The 22,775-nt window shown below is 47.5% G+C and overlaps 1 protein-coding gene across 3 annotated transcripts in view; it reads left to right on the top strand.

Moving 5' to 3' along the window:
* The first annotated feature begins 730 nt into the window (after nucleotides 1-730).
* The window catches only part of NHLRC2 (NHL repeat containing 2), a 277,896-nt gene continuing 255,851 nt past the window's right edge, over nucleotides 731-22,775 (top strand). For 2 of the 3 annotated variants that reach the window (XM_078773795.1, XM_078773793.1), the window contains exon 1: nucleotides 758-976. In XM_078773795.1, the coding sequence (XP_078629921.1) occupies nucleotides 823-976 (154 nt within the window). In that variant the 5' untranslated portion in view covers nucleotides 758-822. Of the gene's footprint in view, nucleotides 977-22,775 lie in introns of all 3 variants that reach the window. The other variant, XM_078773794.1, reaches the window with a different exon arrangement.

The following is a 22,775-nucleotide window of genomic DNA, read 5'->3' as shown; positions in this document are numbered from 1 at the left end:
CAAACACACATACAAGCGCATACAGACACACACTACACACACATACACACACACACACACAGACACACACACACACACAAACATACGGACAGACATACACACATACGGACAGACACACACATACGGACAGACATACACACATACGGACAGCCACACACACCTATGGACAGGCATACACACGCGCACACACACATGCACACACAGACACACACACACACACACACACACAAACAGACACACCCATACACACACACATACACAGACACAAACACACACATACACACACACAAAGAGAGAGAGAGACACACAAACACAAATACACGCACGTGCAAAAACAGACACATGCCCGATGGGCTTTTCTCTTTTCAGTCTTACATTTCCACAATACCAATCACTATATCGCACATCACCACTATTCACTTTAAACGTTGACTCACTCACTACATGGTGAATATGCCATTTTAAAATACTACCATAATAAATAAGACAAGTGTTTAATACTAAAAACTCATTTATTTCACCATGTTCTCATAGTTCTTCTTCTTATTTTATAAAACATTGACTCATTCTTATTTTATAAAACATGGAGCATTGACTTCTTTTATTAAACAAATTTGAAAGTAAAGTGAACATTTAAAAAAGTTTATTTTTAAAAGCATAAAACTAGTAACTGTCAGAGCAATAAGACCTTAGATGAAACATGGTAATAAAATTGCTTACCCTCACACTTGCTTACTAAAATGGCGGCCGAGCACGCCCATTGGACACTCCCGGTGTCGGCAGGGCGGTCGATCTTGCCCTGCTCCGGTATCTGTGGTCGTCATGGCGCTGCCTGTGGCATCGCTCCTCTTCCACCAGCAAGACATTCTTGAAGCACTTGGTGAGGCCCCAAGCGAGGACAAGGACGCGCTGCTGCTGTCGTGGATCCGGGAGCAGGACAAGACCGGCGGCGACACCTTACCGGAGTTTGGTCCCGGTGAGTGTGGGACAGGGGGTGTCGGCCTAGTACAGTGCGCACTGTGTAGCTGTAGGGTCTTGGGTGAAGCGTACAGTGCGCGTGTGTGCGCGTGCGCCTTCCCTTATCGTACAGTGCACCACTCGATGCGGTTATTGCAGCTTATTCCGGAGTTTAAATACGAGCCGCCGTTCTTGTTTACGTGAATTTGAATCGTCACCGCGGCGGTTCCGGGGTCGCCGTCGTGTTGTTGACGGGTCTTTTTGGTTTGAAACGGTCATTGTGTGTTCGGTCTGTCCGTCCAGTGTAACTCGTGTGTTCATGAGCATCCATTGTGTTTGATGGATTGGAAGCTGTTCAGTGTTGGCACACGATGTACAGGTATACTGTATTTCCGTACAGTCAGAGGCACGGGGAACACATTGTACAGTATAAATAAATAAATATTTGCGAGGCGTCGGTTACTGTACAGTATAAATAAATATTTTGTGAGGTGTCAGTTATTGTACAGTATAAATAAATATTTGCGAGGCGTCGGTACAGTATAAATAAATATTTGCGAGGCGTCGGTTACTGTACAGTATAAATAAATATTTTGTGAGGCGTCAGTTATTGTACAGTATAAATAAATATTTGCGAGGCGTCGGTACAGTATAAATAAATATTTGCGAGGCGTCGGTACAGTATAAATAAATATTTGCGAGGCGTCGGTACAGTATAAATAAATATTTGCGAGGCGTCGGTACAGTATAAATAAATATTTGCGAGGCGTCGGTTACTGTACAGTATAAATAAATATTTTGTGAGGCGTCAGTTATTGTACAGTAGAAATAAATATTTGCGAGGTGTCAGTTATTGTACAGTATAAATAAATATTTGGAGGCGTCGGTACAGTATAAATAAATATTTGGAGGCGTCGGTTACTGTACAGTATAAATAAATATTTGCGAGGCGTCGGTTACTGTACAGTATAAATAAATATTTTGTGAGGCGTCAGTTATTGTACAGTATAAATAAATATTTGCGAGGTGTCAGTTATTGTACAGTATAAATAAATATTTGGAGGCGTCGGTACAATATAAATAAATATTTGGAGGCGTCGGTTACTGTACAGTATAAATAAATATTTGCGAGGCGTCGGTACAGTATAAATAAATAATAATAAGCAGCCTTATGTCCCATTGGGACGAAGAGGATAAGTATAAATAAATAAATATTTTTGACTGTCAGATATTGTACAGTATAAATAAATATTTGTGAGGAATCGGTTACTGTACAGTATAAATAAATATTTGCGACGTGTCAGTTATTGTACAATATAAATAAATAAATATTTCCCAGGCGTCGGTTATTAAACAGTAAAAACAAATAAATACCTCGTATTTAAGAGGTGTCGGTTATTGTACAGTATAAATTAATATTTGTGAGGCGTCGGTTACTGTACAGTGTAAATAAATATTTGCGAGGCGTCAATACAGTATAAATAAATAATAATAAGCACCTTTATGTCCCATTGGGGCGAAGAGGATAAGTATAATTAAAGAAATATTTGCGAGGCGTCAGTTATTTTACTGTATAAATAAATATTTGCGACGTATCAGTTATTGTACAGTATAAATAAATATATATTTCCGAGGCGTCGGTTATTTTACAGTAAAAACAAATAAATACCTTGTATTTAAGAGGTGTCTGTTATTGTACAGTATAAATATTTGTGAGGCATCAGTTATTGCACAGTATAAATAAATAAATAAATATTTGTGAGGTGTCGGTTGTTATACAGTAAAAACAAATAAATACCTCGTATTTAAGAGGTGTTGGTTATTGTACAGTATAAATATTTGTGAGGCATCAGTTATTGCACAGTATAAATAAATAAATATTTGTGAGGTGTCGGTTACTGTACAGTATAAATAAATAACTACTTGCGACGTGTCAGTTATTCTACAGTATATATAAATATTTCCGAGACGTCGGTTATTAGTTATTACACAGTAAAAACAAATAAATACCTCGTATTTAAGAGGTGTCGCTTATTGTACAGTATAAATAAATATTTGTGAGGCATCAGTTATTGTACAGTGCAAATAAATAAATATTTGTGAGGTGTCGGTTACTGTACAGTATAAATGAAATATTGGAGAGGTGTCAGTTACTGTAGTTTATTTTTATTTTTATTTATTTATTTATAAATAGGCAGCAGAGCTTAATAATCTGGTCTTGGTGGTACCTATCATGGAAAACTGCAGAAAGTGTCATTATTTTTTCCCCCCAATGGATTATATTTGTATAGACATTTTAATGTTGGTGTCAGGGTTGGGGAAGGGGAGAAGGGGTATAGAAAGTTGCCCTATGCATCTCTAAGATTTGGTGGGATGTTTAGGGGCCGGTCATTAATTATAGGGAGGGTGGCATAAATAAAACGTTTTTTTAACCGTTAACAGGTTATGGTACACATTTTACTGTGACTGTCATTCATTAAACAAGGGATGTTTTAATGATCTGCCATGTAATATGACACATTATTCCCATAATATTCTATAAATTATAGTGCAATGTAACTGGTCAAGTCAGTCTTTTGGGACTACCACTGGTAACATGCGACCCTACCTGCTGCATGGTCGGGTTGTCAGCGACTAAACCGACACCTCTCACTGTACTTAGGCAGTTAAGACCGAAAAATATGGCGTATCGTTCATTTTTTCAGGAAAGCACCAAATTTGGCACGGATGTAGTATGGACCTATACAATTGTTTTCCTGAGGGGCGCCCAAAAATTCAGAAGCCCTGGTGGCCGCCATATTGAATTTCAACATGACCGCCCTCTGTTTTTTTTTTTTTTTTTTTTTTTTTTGTATACTGAATCAAGGCTCGTGAAAGAGCTAACATTTATTTCACAAACAAATCAACCAGACAAACAAAATATACAAAAAGAGGGAGCGGAAGACAAGATGGGGAGAGAAGGGGAAGCACACAACCACAACATTTGAGAGCAGGGAGAAGTGTGGGAGGGAGAGGGCTTGGGGGCAGGAGGCGTGGGAAGGGGAGGGGGGGGGGGGGGAAGAGGTATAAAACACAAGGGGACCGAAATTAGCGGGGGTAGAAAAGATCAAGGTTTTGGATGGGGGAGGATAAGAGATGGTGGTGAACAGCTGTTTTAAAGACCTGGAGGGTGGAGTGGGATTGAAGAGAGTGAGGGAGTTTGTTCCAGAGGTGGGAGAAAAGAGGAATGAAGGAGTGAAGGTGGGCAGAAAGTCTTGATTTTGGCAGTTTAACCATAAGAGGGTTGCAGGCAGATCTTGTGCGACCTGTAGGAATATTTGGGGGACAGCCCAGAGAGGGCTGGGGGGGGGGCAAGGCCAGAGAGGAGTCGGTAGAAGACGGAAAGACCACCAACCTGCCTGCGGTGAGTGAGTGAAAGGCCCTTGGAGTTAGCTTCATCGCGGGAGATTCCAATGATTCTGAACGCTTTGGTTTCAACAGCGTGAAGACGGGCTAGGTGTGAGGCAGGAGCACCAGACCAGAGGGGAGAGCAGTATTCCATAGAGCTGCGGATAAAAGCCTTGTATGTGGTGAGGAGCTCAGGTGTGCCAAGGAAGGACTTCGCACGACGGAGGATGCCCAGTCGGCGACTGGCTTTGGAGGCCAGATTTGAAATGTGGTTTTCCCAGGAAAGATCATGGCAAATAGTGAGACCCAAAAGCTTGAGTGACAGAACTTCTTGGAGAGGATTATTCAGAAAGTGGATGGGAGGGTTTTCCAGTCGGTCTTTTCGGAGAGACATCGTAAGAGTGTGAGATTTATCAGGATTGATAGACGTGTTCCATTTGTTTGCCCAGTCTGTGATTTTGTCCAGGTCTGCAGAGAGTGAGGAGGCTGCACACTGCCGATCTGAGGGATGAGGAATGGAGCGACAGAGAGTAGAGTCGTCAGCAAAGAGATAGAGAGGATTTTCAAGAGAGCCAGAGATCAAGATCTGTGACCTATTTCCCTCAATAACTTCTATACTATGAGCGATAACACCACAGTTCCCGTGTCTTACCCCATGTTTTCATGGTCTCTGAATCCAATGGGATCAATTGCATAAAGATTGGCATCCATCATCTTTAATTTCAAGATGGCCACCTTGGTGTTTCCATTTTCCTTGAATCTCTCATAGTATTTTAGGTAAAATGTCAATTCCAAGTGATACACATTGTTTTATTGGTCTCTGATAACAATGGAATGGTATTAATTAATCAAAGTTATACACAGTTACAGTTTTAACTTAAAATATTGTGGGCACTTGAAAGGTGGAGGCTCTCGCACAGACGCGTAGTACTACAAGCACTGTCCATCGCAGTCACACAGTGATGTGCAGGGCAGATTTGCCCTGGAGCATTTACAGTTGCCTTTACAGGCCGACTTACAATGGCAGCTTGTAAGCTCTGAACATGCCTCCTGTATCAGTGGTATTGTGGTCCAAATTGGTGTCCAAGAAGTCCCTCTTTTCATCCAGCCCCAATCAGCTGGTGATGGAAGTTCTGGGTAGGGCACAAGTGCCTGACTCCATACGTGTCCAGCCTGAAAACATGCACGTTTTAGGTGTTGTTCGAAGGCGTCTGCTGTTGGGGGAATGTGATCAATTGTTCTTGCCTTCTTCGTGAACAAGTGTCGGCGCATGTCATTCACTGTCTTTATCTCGGTAGTCCGGTCATAGAGGATGGCAACATATCTTTCTATGCTCTGTAGTTCCATAGTAATAGCGTCCACAGATGGCCTATAAGCGAGAGCATGAAAGGTCTGCGTGATGCTGGGGTATGCCTCCCAAGCCTTCCAGGCTGTCTTTTTCCCAATTTGGGCAAAAAATGACACTGTGTCGCAGCCAGTGAAGGCATGAAATAATGGCAAAGACTCGGACTTCCTGCGGCCAAGGCCGGTGGCAATTTTATGGATGGCAAGGTAGCGGTAGCTTTTACCAGTGCCAATGGCAATCCAGAGTTCCTCCACACCGTGTGACTGGTAGGTAAAGTAGTGTGCTATTGCCAAGACCACAATACAAGACCAAGACCACTCATAGTATAGAAGTTATTGAGGGAAATAGGTCACAGAGGGTGGTCATGTTGAAATTCAATATGGCGGCCACCAGGGGTTCTGAATTTTTGGGTGCCCCTCAGGAAAACAATTGTATAGGTCCATACTACATCTGTGCCAAATTTGGTGCTTTCCTGAAAAAATGAACGATGCTTCCTCTTAACTGCTCTGCTACTGCCTTTGCGAGAGGAGAGGGTGACTGTGACACCTTGCTAGGATTAAAAACAACACCTGTTGTGCATAAAGTGTGGATCAGCTAAAAGGAGCCAACGGTGGTCTTTCTGTCTTCGACCGAATCCTCTCTGGCCTAGACCCCCCAACCCCCCCTCTTGTCTGTGTTCTGTCCCCCAAATAAAAATACTCCTACAGGTCGCACAAGATCTGCCATCAACCCTCTTCTGGTGAAACTGCCAAAATTAAGACTCTCTGCTCACCTTCACTCTTTCATTCCTCTTTTCTCCCGCCTCTGGAACAAACTCCCTCACTCTCTTCAATCCCACCCCTCCCTCCAGGTCTTCAAAACAGCTGTTCATGACCATCTCTTATCTTCCCCCATCCAAAACCTTGATCTTTTCTACCCCCATTAATTCACCCCAGATACCCTTTTCCGAAATACCGACTTCTTTCCTGGAAGTCCGAGCTGTGTCCATGTGTTTTTTTTTTAACCCTTCCCTCCCCCCACCCCTTTTCCCACACCTCCTCCCCCCAAGCCCTCTCCCTCCCACAGATCTCTCGATGTCCCTGCTCTCAAATATTGTACTTGTGTGCTTCCCCCTCTCTCCCCATCTTGTCTCCCGCTCCCTTTATTTTCCATGTGTTTTTTTTTACCTTTCCCTCGCCCCACCCCTTTTCCCACACCTCCTCCCCCCAAGCCCTCTCCCTCCCACAGATCTCTCGATGTCCCTGCTCTCAAATGTTATACTTGTGTGCTTCCCCCTCTCTCCCCATCTTGTCTCCCGCTCCCTTTATTTTGTCTTATGTGTCCATTTGTTTTTTTGTCCTTAATGTTAGCTCTTACACGAGCCTCGATCTTGTATACAAAAAATAAAAAAATAAAAAATAAACGGCCATCCAGTAAGGAGATGGTGTCTCCTAAAAACACCCATCCCGATTGGACCAGTGCGAATCATGCCAACGACTTTAAAAATGATACGTGCTGCTTCCTTGCTTGACATTCAGCATTTAAAAGGATAGAGCATGGAAAATCCCCATCGCTTGGCATTCATGTGGACTGTGGAGGAGGAATGCCCCGATGAGTGTGGTGAGAAAAGCGGTGACATATTTATGACGTCGCTGGTACCCAGAGTGTCCTGGGCAGTGACGGTGACGGAACGTCCCCCAAGCTGTGTGTGTGTGTGTGTGTGTGTGTGTGTGTGTGTGTGTGTGTGTGTGTGTGTGTGTGTGTGTGTGTGTGTGTGTGTGTGTGTGTGCGTGCGTGCGTGCGTGCGTGCGTGCGTGCGTGCGTGTGTGTGTGTGTGTGTCGTAGGTTTTTAACTCTATATTCGGGTTTCTTATTGCTTTTTCTTCCTTCTTTCTTTCTTTCTTTCTTTCTTTCTTTCTTTCTTAATGCTTAAAAAAAGACAATCACAGCGGAAATGGTTTCTAGACAATTATCAACTTTTAGTTTGTCATAGTATTCTTTTGCTGAATATTAGTCTGTAGATGATCAAATAGCTGATGGGAGTGTTTTGTGATTACGAGTTACAAGGTTGCTGGTATGAAAAGCACTGAAATTTGATTTGTTGGGGTCATGAGAAATAGTAATTTAAACGTGCATTCTGATTTTTATGAAGTTTGATTCACCAGCAAATCATACACGGTCGGGCCACCAAAAATGCAGGCGGGCCACCAAAAAAATCAAGAGGCCCAGCAGGCCACAAAACAAACAAACCCAAAAAATCAGAAAAGTGGATTTGGGGTGAATTGACAGGGGTAGAAAATATCAAGGTTTGGGATGGGGGAAGACAAGAGATGGTGGTGAACAGCTGTTTTAAAGACCTGGAGGGATGAGTGGGATTGAAGAGAGTGCACAAGTACAACATGTGCGGAGTTGTTAGGGTTAGGGAGTTAAAGGCTGTCAGTCAGAAATCTTTGGACAGATGACAAAACAAAATCTTCTGCATATGTATTGTTATGAATTTGGTAGAGCAATATCTAGAGCTAGGTAGATCTGAATAGGTAGGTATTCGGCTGTCGTGACAGGGACTCTACATGTAATAAGTTCTTGATGTTTAGGCGTTTGTCGGGGTAAGATGTATGATTGTGGATCTACCTGGAGGTCCGAGTGTTAAATAGTGAGGGATTAAAGGTAACGCCCCTGTGAGTCTCACCTGGTAGTCAAACCTTTGTCCATTATGGCACTGCAAACCACATAAACATTAGTTAGGTCCTTAGCGCAACATTAAATAATTCCCTTTCCCTGACATTGACTTCGTAATAAATAGACAGGAAACCAGGCCAAAAACACCGCCACGGTTGGCCGCCGCCGTTCGCACCTCAAAGGCCTACCAACCTCGCGTGTTACGTGTTACAAAACGACCGCGGGGGGGGGGGTCGCGGACGGGAGATGTCAGGAGTCGCATGCCGCAGAGGGCGTGACCTGGGCGAGTTGGGAGGCTGTGATTGGCTGAGGAGTGCGCCAATGGGACGTGATCGGCCACCAATATATGCGACGGTCGGACGCCATTTCAGATTTTCAGGAGTTGAGTTCGTGGCAGACGCAGGCAGACACCAGAGAGTTCGTAGGAGTTGGTTGGAGCACACAGTCGACGCAGAGACACAGTTGGTGGAAAAGCTCCCCGAAGGCAGTTGGTGGAAAAGCTCCCCGAAGGCAGTTGGTGGAGAGTTCGTTCACACACCGAGCACACCAAGCCCACAGAGCACGCGGCAGTTCGCAGCAGTTCGTTGCAAGTCGAGCCCTCCGTTGAACCATTGGTGCACGGGCCTTGTGGAGATCGTCCTCGTGTGAAGCTGCTGGCCACGCGTCGGACGCGTGGTGCTTGGAGCGGGGCCTCGTGGAGCTTGGAGCGAAGGACCTGGTGGTGTGCGATCGGGCCAAAAGGAGCGGTGTGGACGGCCGCCACCAAGACGACGAACGACAGATAAGCCGGATCCGCGTACATTTGAACGACGTGACGTGTTATTTTTGTATTCATAATCTCCCTCGTATCGTGTTTGCTGTCAGTCGTGTGGGGACGTCCCGATTTAGAGTTATTAGATTTACCGGCGCGGCTTTTTCACTGTATTACTATTCGATAATAAATCCTTATATTATTTTCTATATATATATCTGAACGCAGTTTTCCTGGGTGTTTGATTTTAATAGGTAAGGTTGCGGAGCCTTCGCTGTGTCCCGCCATTCCGCGCGTTTGTGTTGAACTTGAGTCCGCCATTGAGTGTTCGCCTCGGGAGTTAAAGTCTCGCAAATCGGCCATCCGTAACTGTGGTGTTAATCACAGTTGCGTAACAAGTGGTGTCAGGAGTGTAGGATTTGAACCCGTCGGACAAATTTTTTTGTCCGCGGCGAGACATCGACACGGTCGGACAAATTTTTTTGTCCGCGGGGCGACATCGACACGGTCGGGCGTACATTGCGCTCGACGTTCGAACGCAAAATTTTTATAGTTGAGGCGGGGAAATTTGATAATCAATTGGGCAAACGGAGCGCGATATCGCGTCTTCGTCAAATTTAAATTGTGTTTCAGGAATTATTAAAATAAATACGCGCGCGGGGAACGACCTTCCGAAAAGCGGATGTCGGAGGTCGACGAAATGGAAGTACGCAGCGAGGCCTCCGTCAGCGTTGGGAGTGAGCCGGAAATAGGGGAATTAAATGTCGAGGTGAGCCTTGGAACCTCCCCCGTCCCGAGCACCAACTTATCCCCCTCCCCTACCGGGGAGTCGGGAGCAGTAGGAACGGCCCCGACAACCGACCAGATGTTGGGTCAATTGCTTCGAAAAATGGAAGGGATGGAAAATAACATTAAAAAAAATATGGGAGAAATGAGTGATCGATTGGAGGGACACATTGAAGGAATGGGAAATAAAATTGATGGGTTAAAAGGGGAACTGAATGCCCAGAGTGATAAAATTGAAGGATTAAAGGAGGGATTGAAAGAACAAATCGAAGGGATGGACAGCAAAATCGATGGATTGGAGGGAAAAATGGAGGTGATGAATGAACAAATGAATGAACAAGGGAATGAAATAAAGGAAAGGAATGAACAATTGGAAGGAAAAATTGGGGAAATGGCACAGCAGCTGGGGGAACGAATTGATGGCATAGAAGGGAGAGTGCAAAACCAAATTACGGACAGACTGGGGAAATTTGAGGGTAAAGTAGAAACTCAAATGGGGGAGATGGAAAAAGCCATAGGGGTGGAAATTGAATTGAAACGGGAAGAATTAATGTCAAAAATAGAGGAGGGCGTGACGCAGGCTGTCCAAATGGGGGAAAAGTTGGAGGGTCAGATTGGTGCCACAAATGCTCGAATTGATAAAGCAAATGGGGACCTGGAAGGCTATCGGGGCCGGGTGGATGCCAGAATGCTACAGCAGAGTGAGGAATGGGGACTGCTCAACCGGCAGGGGGGCAAATTGGCCGAGGAGGTGAGGGGGTTGGAAACCCGCATAAAAGAGCAGGAGCAAGGGTTAATTGAGAAAGGCCTGTGGGGGCCACTAATGGATAATGAAAGGGTGAGTGATTTTATGCAGGAGCGGCTGGAGACCTGTGACAGTCCCATGGAGGTAGAGCTTGTTCAGGCCCAAAGGAGCCTGGGTGATGAGGTGAGTTGGTCCGAGGAGGTGGTTGGAATGACCGAGGGGACGCTCACTGTACACTGCTATTTGGAAACAGAGGCTCCAAAATTGGACAACCAGTTGGGGGAGTGTGTTGGCTCCGGGCTGGATTTGGATCTTGGAGAATCGGGAGATAGAGCTTCTGGAGATTTGGTCCCTGTAGGGAATTTGGATCAACTGCAGGGAGGGGCAGAACAACCGGTGGTAGAGATTGTTCCCTGCAGCTGCGGTTTGGCAGTGGGAATGAAAATTTGTAAAAGAAAATTTAAAATAAAATTACAATGGGAAAGTGATTTGGAGCAGCCATGGTGGGGATTGGTCCCCGGGCTGCGGGATTTGGACATGGAGAGGTCATGGGGGATGGCCTCGGGCAAAAGTTGCCCCTTTCAAAATTTGGGTATGCCGGCCAGCTGGGGGGCTGTGATGGCGAGATTTGGACGTGGGGTCCAGCCTTGGGTGTCGAGGTACGACCTGGGTCCCACGGGGGGTCTGGTGGAGTGTGGCGTCCCTTGTCCATCGGGGCGCCGTCCGAGCTGGTGGCTCGGGCCGGCAGGGTCACCGGACCCTGGTGGGGGTTAAGACCTCCAGGGAGGTCCGAGGTGGTTTCTCAAGCCTGGGATGGCAAATATTGAGGACCACTAGGGGGAGGTGTTGTGGGTCGCGCTTTGGTGGTGGCACTGCAGATGGCCAGCTTGGGCCTGATGTAGTGATCACCCGGGCATGCGACCTGACACCCTCTCCCTGAGACTCTGGGACAACCAGCATGTGGTGACCTGGCATGGTGGTTGGTCTATGGACGCGGGTCAAACCGAATGGACAGGGATGGAGATAGCCTGCCGGACAACCATTGGGGCATCTGTGGAACGTGATGGTGTGAGTGACCTTCCACAGATGCTCCGTTATGATTTATGGACTCTCGGGTTGGGAAGAGAGCCATGGGGATGTGAATCGGGAGATGTGTAACGAGCCGAGCATATGGGCCATGCTCGGCTGGCATGTGTATGGCAAAGCATCCTTCTTTGGTGAGGTTAGTGAAATGTGATAAATGTTTAGCATGGGTAATCTGTGGGTTAGATGGAAATTTAAGGGTGGATTTTGAAATGCCATGGTGGACACTGTACAGTGACGCCATTATTGATCCAGGTGTGTAGACCAAAGTGTTGGAGGCTGTGATAAAATTAATAGGGTAGCAAGACACAGCTTTCAACTGGTTGCGGGGGCAACTGTGCTGATATTTGGGACGCGGGATGATGGGGATGTAGTTGTGTAGCCTGAGGGTCAACGTGGTGCTGTGCGTGTCCGAGGTGTGTGGACCATGTCTTCTGGGTGGGTCTCCTGGTGGAGCATGGCTGTTGACTGGACCTTGGTGTGGTCAAGTGTGGGTGAGCACTGGGGGGCTGCAGTTCTGTAGTCGGACTGGGGGATGATGGGGAGGTGCAGGGGACGTGGCTGTAGGGATGCCACGCACTGCGACCGTGCCCCCCAGGGCCGAGGTTGTGTGTGCGGTAGTGTGTGTTTTGGCAGCAAGTGCTCACCACATTGGCCAGCTGGGGCTGCTGCAGCTGTGTTCCTCGCAGGGGGGCCGAAGGAAGGATGGTGGGTCGCACCCTTATGGACACTCATGGGCCATGTTGGCGTTTTGACTGCTCACCTTGTCCCGGTGACCCTTGCACGGTAGAGGTGCAGAGCTGTCGTGGCCACAGGTAGTTGTGTAGTGATGATCACCGTTGGATGCGGATCCACATACCTGCCAGTGTAGTGGGGACAAAAGAGAAATTTGGAAGTATTTGGTAGGCCCAATGTGAAATTTTGGGAATTGTATGGGTGGATGGCACCTTTGGATCTGACCAACCTGCAACTACCTGCACTTGAGGTGAGTGTTTTGAGGAGTACTGTCCCAGGCTTCAGGATTTGCTTTGGAAATTGGGGACATGTAAATTGGAGTTGGGAGGCGGGTGAGAGTGATGACATGGCCGGTGAGGGGATGGAATGGGAGCCACACAGTGTCTTGTGGGTGGCGTATGTTTTTGTATTGTGGTTAGGTGTTTTGATGTGGTCGTGAGAGTGGAACCTGGAGAGTGAGTGATGATTATTGGAGATAATGAGGGGCGATACTTGTGCTTTTGGAAATGTGCTTTTGGAAATGTGTGATGGTTTAAATGTGAACTGGGGGATTTCACATGTGGCAGGCCATGGCAAGCCTTGTAACACCTTTTACACCATCTATGGAATTGTACTGAATTGTGCTGAGTTGTGTGGAGAATTGAATGGCAGCGGGGGAGGAAGTGTGTTTTGGGGTCTTGTGGGTGGGGAAGGTGTGTGTGTCCGCAGGTACAGAGCAAGCTCTGAGGAGCGATGCCTGTGGGCCCCCCTCTGCGGCAATTACCCCTGGCAGCCGGTGGTAACTGGAAATTGGAGCTCGTCGGTGGAGGGTCTGGTTGGGCGCCGCGGGGTGAGGAAGTCCCCCGGTGACTCGTGTTGCTGCGCGAAAGCAGGAGGCAAAGGAGCCTGGTGTGTGTGGAGACCCTCACCGGCGAGGTAACGGCGGAAAGGGGCTGTTGGGCTGTCACGGGCCAAGAGGTAAAGGGGGGGGGGGGGCAATGAACTTGTAAGTCGGTTGACTTGTTTTTGGGACTGCGGGCACCACAGCCTGATGCGCCCCCACCATCTTTTTGTGCGGTACCTCCCCGCTGCCTAGTTGAGGAATGCACACCCACGTGAATGACATCAATGCCATGGTCCTGCAGGGGGTGTATTGAAATAAGTGCTTTGTTGATTTTTGAAATGCCTTGATGACCTATGGAATGAGAATGAGTGGTTAAGGGGTCTGTGTAGCATGAATGTGGGCGAAATCCACCGAGCCGTGTCACTCACCTGTAACATCTGGACAGGGCCCGTGGAAATTTAGGGGGATGCATTGGGGATGGCCCCGCAGGTAAGGTTGTGTCTTGTGGCATCCACCGGGGGACGCGGTCTGTAGACCGGGGTATGTAAAAAGGTTAGAGTTTTGAGTTTGGAAAGATGGTTAAGTTTTGTGGTTAAGTTAGTGTTGTGTGTTGTTGTTTCCTCCCTCCACAGGAACAACGAAGAAAATGTACATACTTGCATGATGGTTAAGGGGTTCAGCATGTTAAGGAAGTGTAGGTAGGTAGTCCGACTCACTTCCCACAGCCCTTCCTGATTTATTTAATAGGTTAATTAAGTGTGTGACAGTAAGTGTTAAGGCTGGAATGGTAGCGCCTGCGGTGAACCTTGCAGGAGCTACGGTTCCAGGGGGGGGGCTGTGTTATGAATTTGGTAGAGCAATATCTAGAGCTAGGTAGATCTGAATAGGTAGGTATTCGGCTGTCGTGACAGGGACTCTACATGTAATAAGTTCTTGATGTTTAGGCGTTTGTCGGGGTAAGATGTATGATTGTGGATCTACCTGGAGGTCCGAGTGTTAAATAGTGAGGGATTAAAGGTAACGCCCCTGTGAGTCTCACCTGGTAGTCAAACCTTTGTCCATTATGGCACTGCAAACCACATAAACATTAGTTAGGTCCTTAGCGCAACATTAAATAATTCCCTTTCCCTGACATTGACTTCGTAATAAATAGACAGGAAACCAGGCCAAAAACACCGCCACGGTTGGCCGCCGCCGTTCGCACCTCAAAGGCCTACCAACCTCGCGTGTTACATGTTACAAAACGACCGCGGGGGGGGGGGGGGGGGGGGGTCGCGGACGGGAGATGTCAGGAGTCGCATGCCGCAGAGGGCGTGACCTGGGCGAGTTGGGAGGCTGTGATTGGCTGAGGAGTGCGCCAATGGGACGTGATCGGCCACCAATATATGCGACGGTCGGACGCCATTTCAGAATTTTCAGGAGTTGAGTTCGTGGCAGACGCAGGCAGACACCAGAGAGTTCGTAGGAGTTGGTTGGAGCACACAGTCGACGCAGAGACACAGTTGGTGGAAAAGCTCCCCGAAGGCAGTTGGTGGAAAAGCTCCCCGAAGGCAGTTGGTGGAGAGTTCGTTCACACACCGAGCACACCAAGCCCACAGAGCACGCGGCAGTTCGCAGCAGTTCGTTGCAAGTCGAGCCCTCCGTTGAACCATTGGTGCACGGGCCTTGTGGAGATCGTCCTCGTGTGAAGCTGCTGGCCACGCGTCGGACGCGTGGTGCTTGGAGCGGGGCCTCGTGGAGCTTGGAGCGAAGGACCTGGTGGTGTGCGATCGGGCCAAAAGGAGCGGTGTGGACGGCCGCCACCAAGACGACGAACGACAGATAAGCCGGATCCGCGTACATTTGAACGACGTGACGTGTTATTTTTGTATTCATAATCTCCCTCGTATCGTGTTTGCTGTCAGTCGTGTGGGGACGTCCCGATTTAGAGTTATTAGATTTACCGGCGCGGCTTTTTCACTGTATTACTATTCGATAATAAATCCTTATATTCTTTTCTATATATATATCTGAACGCAGTTTTCCTGGGTGTTTGATTTTAATAGGTAAGGTTGCGGAGCCTTCGCTGTGTCCCGCCATTCCGCGCGTTTGTGTTGAACTTGAGTCCGCCATTGAGTGTTCGCCTCGGGAGTTAAAGTCTCGCAAATCGGCCATCCGTAACTGTGGTGTTAATCACAGTTGCGTAACAGTATACTCATTTATTGTCTTTGTGCCAAGTTTGAAGAAAATCGGTCCATGCATGTCAGAAATGGATGGGGACACATTTAAGTAACAAAATGGCCGTCAGTCGGCCATCTTGGATCTTTTCTCAAAACGAATTGACGTGCTTATGTGAACCATCATTCCTTATCTGTTTGCCAAGTTTGAACAACATCAGCAATTGCATGTCCGAGAAAGGGATGAGGACATGTTTGTTCGACAATGGTTTTTTTTACAACTAAAATGGTCGCAAATCGGCCATCTTTGATCGCATCACTAAACAAAATGATGTGCGTATGTATACCGTCATGTATTGTCTTTTTGCCAAGTATGAACAAATCTGTCCATACATCTCCGAGATATGGTTGCGGACAGACGGGCGGACGAGACCAAATCCATAAGCCCCTGTTTCGGACTAAATTCAACGGGGGCTAATAAAATAGGCCCCGAGGGACATGAAGTAAAACTGCTCCCTGTAGAAGTGTTGCATTCACAATCGCCATGAGCTCCCTACAACACTTATCTTCAGTGTGAAAAAGATCAACAGCGACTCTTAAAAGCATCAGCAAATGTCAAAAGGTTGCAGCTCATCCGCGTCACAGGCGTTCTGAGGAACACAGTTTGTGTAGGCCTCAGGCTTCAAGCCTTCCTGTCTATAAGATAATTCCTTTATGGCCCAGTGGAATTGGAATCAATCCAAGCTATACTAACATGATGTATTATATAATATACGAGTATATGCACATAAGCAATAGCAATGTTTTGGCTTCATTACATAACCCGAGTTGTTATTTTTTGAGGCATCGAGCAATCAAGCCAGCGTTCTGTGCCTATACACTGCCCGCAGTAGTCTTCATCCTGATGAAGCAGCACTCACACGGAAGGAAGGAAGGAAGAAAGAAATCCCGCCTCACGTTTTGACCTGTGCATGCTTGGAATCCAACTCTGACCTGTTCCTGTTTGCCATTTCCTTATTGCAAATAATTAATCGGAAGTAATCTATAACTTTGTGCTTATTATCCTCTGTGTTGTGTTGAGTATTGTGCACCCATCATTATTGTATCATATATGCTTATTAAAAGCTGATGTATTTGATGATCTGATTTTTATTTTACACCATATTTTTAATTTGATTTTATTATCGGCCAGGGAGAAGCCTGGTGTTGGGCTAGCGGCTAGGGTGCCAGCTTAGGATCCAAGGATCCTGGGTTCGAATCCCGGTCGATCGCTGAATTAATGCCAGGGGGGTTGACTCACCCTGTCATCCTTCCGAGGTCGGCTAATTGAGTACCAGTTCACTGGTAATTCCCTGTGTGTTTTAGTTTGTTATAGTATTCTTTTGCTGAATATTAGTCGGTAGATGATCAAATAGCTGATGGGAGTGTTTTGTGATTACGAGTTACAAGGTTGCTGGTATGAAAAGCACTGAAATTTGATTTGTTGGGGTCATGAGAAATAGTAATTTAAACGTGCATTCTGATTTTTATGAAGTTTGATTCACCAGCAAATCATATACGGCATATACAGCAAATCATGGCCCGACCGTTTTTGGTGGCCCGCCTGCTTTCCTACCCATAACGTAAAAAGGTGACAAACACGGTTGGCGGCAGGAAGGGCATCCGGCCGTAAAACATTGCTTCAAAAAGGGGACCAAAAAAACAACAACAACCACGGTCCCCGAAAAAGGCCAACCCCTGCTTTGCGGGGAAAAATGGCCTCTAAAGGTGGTTTTTTTTTTTATCGGCCAGGGACACTGGTAGCGATCATTTTGTATTCAGATTCTACTTTGTGTCAACTTTTGTTGCTCCGGTGAACGTCATTGTCTGTTCTGTGTTCTTGCTCTTCCACAAGCCTTGATGATGTATAAAAAATATATAAATAATCCAGTATTCTTTTATTATGCATCTCTTTATTAATATGAATTGTTTAATAATAAAATAGCACCACAAGTGTGTAAGATCGCCGTCCACGTAGCGACTGTTTTTGATACGGCTCCTAGCGGAGTGTTTCTATGTACCTTGTATGTCCGTACACTACATCTTCTTCTTCTTTCACTGGCAACGTATTTCGCTCCGAAAATTGTCTGTCTGCAGTTTTGAACTCCAACCCCTGCCCTGTACCTTCACCCGATTATCTAATGTTGGAAAGCTAATCATCGATTTACTTAGTTGAAAAAAAACATTGGCATGGTTACGTATGCGGTTCAAAAGCACGTGAAGACAAGTGGGAAGGAGAGGGGAGACCGGGTGAAGTGGGGAGGCAGAAAAGTGGGAGGGGATTGGGAGAAAGGGAGAGAGGGGACTGGGTAATGGAGAGGTGGATAGGGGGATGCAGGAGAGAGGGCAATGCAGGAGAGGAGTGGGGGAGAGAGAGAGGAAGAGAGATGAGAGGGAGGAGAGGGAGGAGAGGGAGGAGAGGGAGGAGAGAGATGAGAGGGAGGAGAGGGAGGAGAGGGAGGAGAGAGAGAGGAGAGAGAGAGGAGAGAGAGAGAGGAGAGAGAGAGGAGAGAGGAGCCGGGATCCTATGCTAGCTTTTCCCGTCACTTGGGACAGGTACTTTTCCTCGTATAACTATAAAAGTAGGCTATGGTGTTTCACCTGAGGAAAAATGTTCAAGTGAAAAATTAAACCTGCACTGTTTTATTTTTACACAAGAGCTCCACATGGTTGTTGTTGCTGTTGCTGTTGTTTTTGGTTCTTGTTGGGGATCGATTTTTGAAATGCCAACATTTGTCAGTCAGACCCCACCCACATTTGTCAGTCAGACCCCACCCACATTGGCACCCAGACAAAACAATATGGCCACCATCTTGGTTTTTCTGGTGGGCCTAAAGTCGTGGCTAAAAATATTGGCACCCTTGCACTTTTTTCAGATAACTCACAATTTTCTCTAAAAATAAGTTGAAATTGACAAAAGTATTTGGTCTCCACAATTCTTTATTTCACTGTTAATATTACAGAACCGTTGTTTTTGATTCAGAACGTAATATATTCTTTAAAATCAGAAAATAAAAAGAAATGGCATTGACATAATGATTGACACCCACAAATCTGTTTCTGGTGTTTGTTCCCTCTCCATCCCCTCCCTTACCTCAAACGGCTACACAGCTGACTCCGCACCTGAAAAAGCTGAATGCCTCAACTCTGTGTTTGCCTCTAAATCTTGTGTCCCAAACCCATCCCTCTCTGTACCCACCGTACCCAGTCGTACCCAGCTGCTCCTGGACTCTGTGTCCTTTCCTCCTGACAAGGTGGAAAAGTTTCTGTCAACCCTCGACTCTGATTCTGCAACTGGACCTGACGGCATCAGCCCACGGGTCCTAAAATCCTGTTCTTCCGCTCTTTCACTCCCTCTCTCTGTTCTCTTCACCCTCTCTTTTGCTCAAGGTCAACTGCCATCTGCTTGGAAATCAGCCAACTTCACCGCTTTGCACAAAAAAGGTGCAAAAACAGATCCTAGCAACTACAGACCAATCAGCCTTCTCCCATTTATCAGCAAAGTCATGGAATCCATCATTGCTTTGGATATGAAATCTCTCCTCTTCTCCAATGGCTTGATCTCTGATCATCAATTTGGTTTCAGACCTGGTCACTCTACTCTGGACATGCTGCTTCTGCTTTCTCAACAATGGATGGAGGTCCTCAATGCCAAACAGGAAATTAGAGCTGTCTCCCTCGACATATCGACATATCTCGACATATCAAAATAGCTTCTGGTCCGGTCCGGAGAGGACGCTGGCGTCACTTGCTCGCTGCTTCTCTGACTGGACCATTGTCCGTATCTTGCTTTTCTGGTGGTCGTGGCGGATTTTTGGCCATTGAGTCTGCCCTCTGCATGGTCCCGGCTCTGCTCTGCTGCTCCTGGCTTCACCTGCTCGGCTCCTTCGCTGTTTCCTCGGGCCCGCTCCCGTGGGTTGTGCCCATTGTTTGCAGCGGTGGTGATGGCGGTTTGCCGCCGTGATCTTGATTAGCGGCGGCGGTCGTTTGCCGCTGCATTTGCCGCTTTGCCTCCTCAACCTTGGCCTCGTGCTCGTCTCTTCGCTCCTGTCTGCCCTCTGCATGGTCCCGGCTCTGCTCCTGGCTTCACCTGCTCGGCTCCTTCGCTGTTTCCTCGGGCCCGTTCCCGTGGGTTGTGCCCATTGTTTGCAGTGGTGGTGGTGGCGGTTCGCTGCATTTGCCGCTTTGCCTCCTCAACCTTGGCCTCGTGCTCGTCTCTTCGCTCCTGTCTGCCCTCTGCTCGGTCCCGGCTCTGCTTCACCTGCCCGGCTCCTTCGCTGTTTCCTCGGGCCCGCTCCCGTTGGTTGTGACGATTGTTTCGCCTCCTCAACCTTGGCCTCGTGTTCGTCCCTTCGCTCCTGCCTGGCATGGCTCTGCGGTACTCCGCCACAAGGCTTCTCCTGCTTAATACCCGCTCCACCCCATCATGCATCTCTGCAATCAAATCAAATGGACTCCTGCGTCGACCCAGGTACATTCACCATGGCTCCGGTCGTAAGTTTGTTTATTTACAATCAGGTCACTCCAGACCCGTCCTCTGGTCGGCTCAGCGCACTCCCACTCATCGTCCCAACGCACCTGGTCACAACAACGCACACAATCGCCCCTCCTGTCTGCGAACCCTGGCCAAATCACCTGAATTCATACCCGCCGTACAAAACAACATCAAGCTCACCCTGTTCAATACCCGGTCCCTCAACAACACATGCCTCATCCTGAACGACTACATCCTGGAAAATAAACTGGACTTTCTCTGTCTCACTGAGACCTGGCAACAACCTCTGGACTACTTCGCACTCAACCTCACCACACCCAATGGATATTCTTACATCAATAAACCACGCTCAGAGGGCCGAGGTGGTGGAATTGCCGTTATTCACCGACAAGACATCAGGACCAGCCTCATCTCCATCGCATCTGCTCCATCATTTGAACACCTGGCTTTTAAACTCTCTGGTCACACACAGTCAGTCATGGCTGTTGTCTACCGCCCTCCCAAACCACACCCATCATTCCTGTCTGACTTCACCTACTTTCTGACCCAGCTATGTTCCCTCTCCCCCTCAATCCTCCTCCTTGGTGATTTCAATATCCACATGGACTCCACTGACTCCACGATAACCACTGACTTCACTGATTTACTCACCTGCTTTAACCTCACTCAACATGTCAACTTTCCTACCCATAACCGTGGTCACATTTTGGACCTTGTCTGCTCTACTGGACTAATCTTGCACCATCTCTCTGGCTCCGACCTCACCCTCTCTGACCACTTAGCCATCACTCTGACCATCAACATCCCCACCCCAGCACCAAGGCATTATCGCACTATCAACTTCCGTAAGCTAAACGCTCTTTCACCGACCTCATTCTCATCCACCCTCTCTGAAAAAATGTCCACTTCTCCCTTCGTTGACCTCCACACCCCTTCTGACCTCACTGACTACTACAACCACACTCTCTCCTCCTGCCTTGACCAACTTGCGCCTATAAAAACCAAAACAGTTTCTTTCACCCATTCTGCTCCCTGGTTTACCCCTGAACTCCGCCTGATGAAAACTCGTGCTCGCCAACTTGAAAGACTCCGCAATAAAACAGGTCTCACAGTTCACTCCCAGGCCTACAAGGACCACCTACAACACTATAAAGATGCCCTCTCCCACGCCCGCTCCGCCTACTACTCTCAAATTATCCACTCTGGCTCTGGAAACCCAAAAGCACTCTTCTCTACAATAAACAAACTCCTCAGCCCCCTGAACACCACCACCCAGTCATTCACAGTAGACAACTGCATCTCCTTCCTTTCATTCTTCCAACGCAAAATTGAAAACATCTACAACAGCTTGACCACCCCCGTACCCACTCCCCCTCAAACCACCTGCCCCCCCTTATCCTGCCATCCCCTATCTCAATTCTCCCCAGTCTCCCCTACTGACCTCTCTGAACTCCTCAAAGGAATGAAAACTGCCACCTGCACTCTTGACCCCATCCCCTCCAGCTTTGTCAAGGCCTCCCTTCCTGCTCTCTCTCCACTTATCATTGCAACAATAAACTCCTCCCTGTCTACAGGCAACGTCCCACCGTCCCTCAAAATTGCTGCTGTTACCCCCATTCTGAAAAAACCTGGACTAAACCCTGACACCCTAAATAACTTCAGACCCATCTCCAACCTACCCTTTCTGTCAAAAGTTTTGGAACGCGCTGTAGCCACTCAACTCAAACATCACCTCTCTGCCAATAACCTGTATGAAACATTCCAATCCGGATTCCGCTCCAATCACAGTACTGAAACTGCTCTCCTCAAAATCACCAACGACCTTCTCTCCTCTGACGCTGGCAACCTCAACATTCTCATCCTCCTCGACCTCAGCGCCGCCTTTGACACCATCGATCACACCATCCTCTTCACCCGACTTGAAACCACCTTTAACATTACCGACACTGCCCTCTCTTGGATTAAATCATACCTCTCTGACAGACGCCAGTTCATCTCCATCAATAACTGCAAATCCCCCACTGCTCCCCTCCCCCAAGGTGTCCCCCAAGGTTCAGTTCTTGGCCCCCTCCTCTTCATCCTTTACCTGTCCCCCCTCGGTCACTTAATCCGCCGTCATGGTCTCCAATTCCACTGCTTCGCCGATGACATCCAGCTTTTCATCTCCACCAAGTCCATCTCCACCGCCACCCACTCTATCCTGACAAACTGCATCACTGAAATAAAATCCTGGCTTCAAATCAACTTCCTCAAACTTAACTGTGATAAATCTGAAATAATCATCATTGGCCCAAAAACGCTCATAAAATCCACCAATAACTTTGCCCTCAACATCGACGGTATCCCAGTATCCACCTCCCCTCACATCCGGAATCTTGGCATCATCTTTGACCAAACCCTCTCCTTCGACAAATACACTAAACAGATCACAAAGACAGCCCTCTTTCACCTGAAAAACATCGCCCGTCTCCGTCCATCCCTCTCCTCCACGGCTGCAGAAACCCTCATCCACGCCTTCATCACCTCCCGTCTGGACTACTGCAATAGCCTCCTCTATGGTTCACCCTCAACAATCACCAATAAACTCCAATACATTCAGAACTCCGCTGCCCGTCTACTCACCCATTCCCGGACCCGTGACCACATCACCCCCGTCCTTTACAAGCTTCACTGGCTCCCCATCTCCCAGAGAATCCAGTACAAAATCCTCCTCTTGACCTACAAAGCCCTCCATAACCTGGCCCCATCCTACCTGGCTGACCTCCTCTCCAGACACACTCCCACCCGCAACCTCCGCTGTGCTGGTACCAACCTC

This window comes from Myxine glutinosa, chromosome 3, assembly GCF_964187855.1.
Source record: "Myxine glutinosa chromosome 3, kmMyxGlut1.1, whole genome shotgun sequence".
Lineage (NCBI taxonomy): Eukaryota > Metazoa > Chordata > Myxini > Myxiniformes > Myxinidae > Myxine > Myxine glutinosa.
Note: the sequence above shows the minus strand (reverse complement) of the source record. Positions and strands in the feature narration are given on the sequence as shown.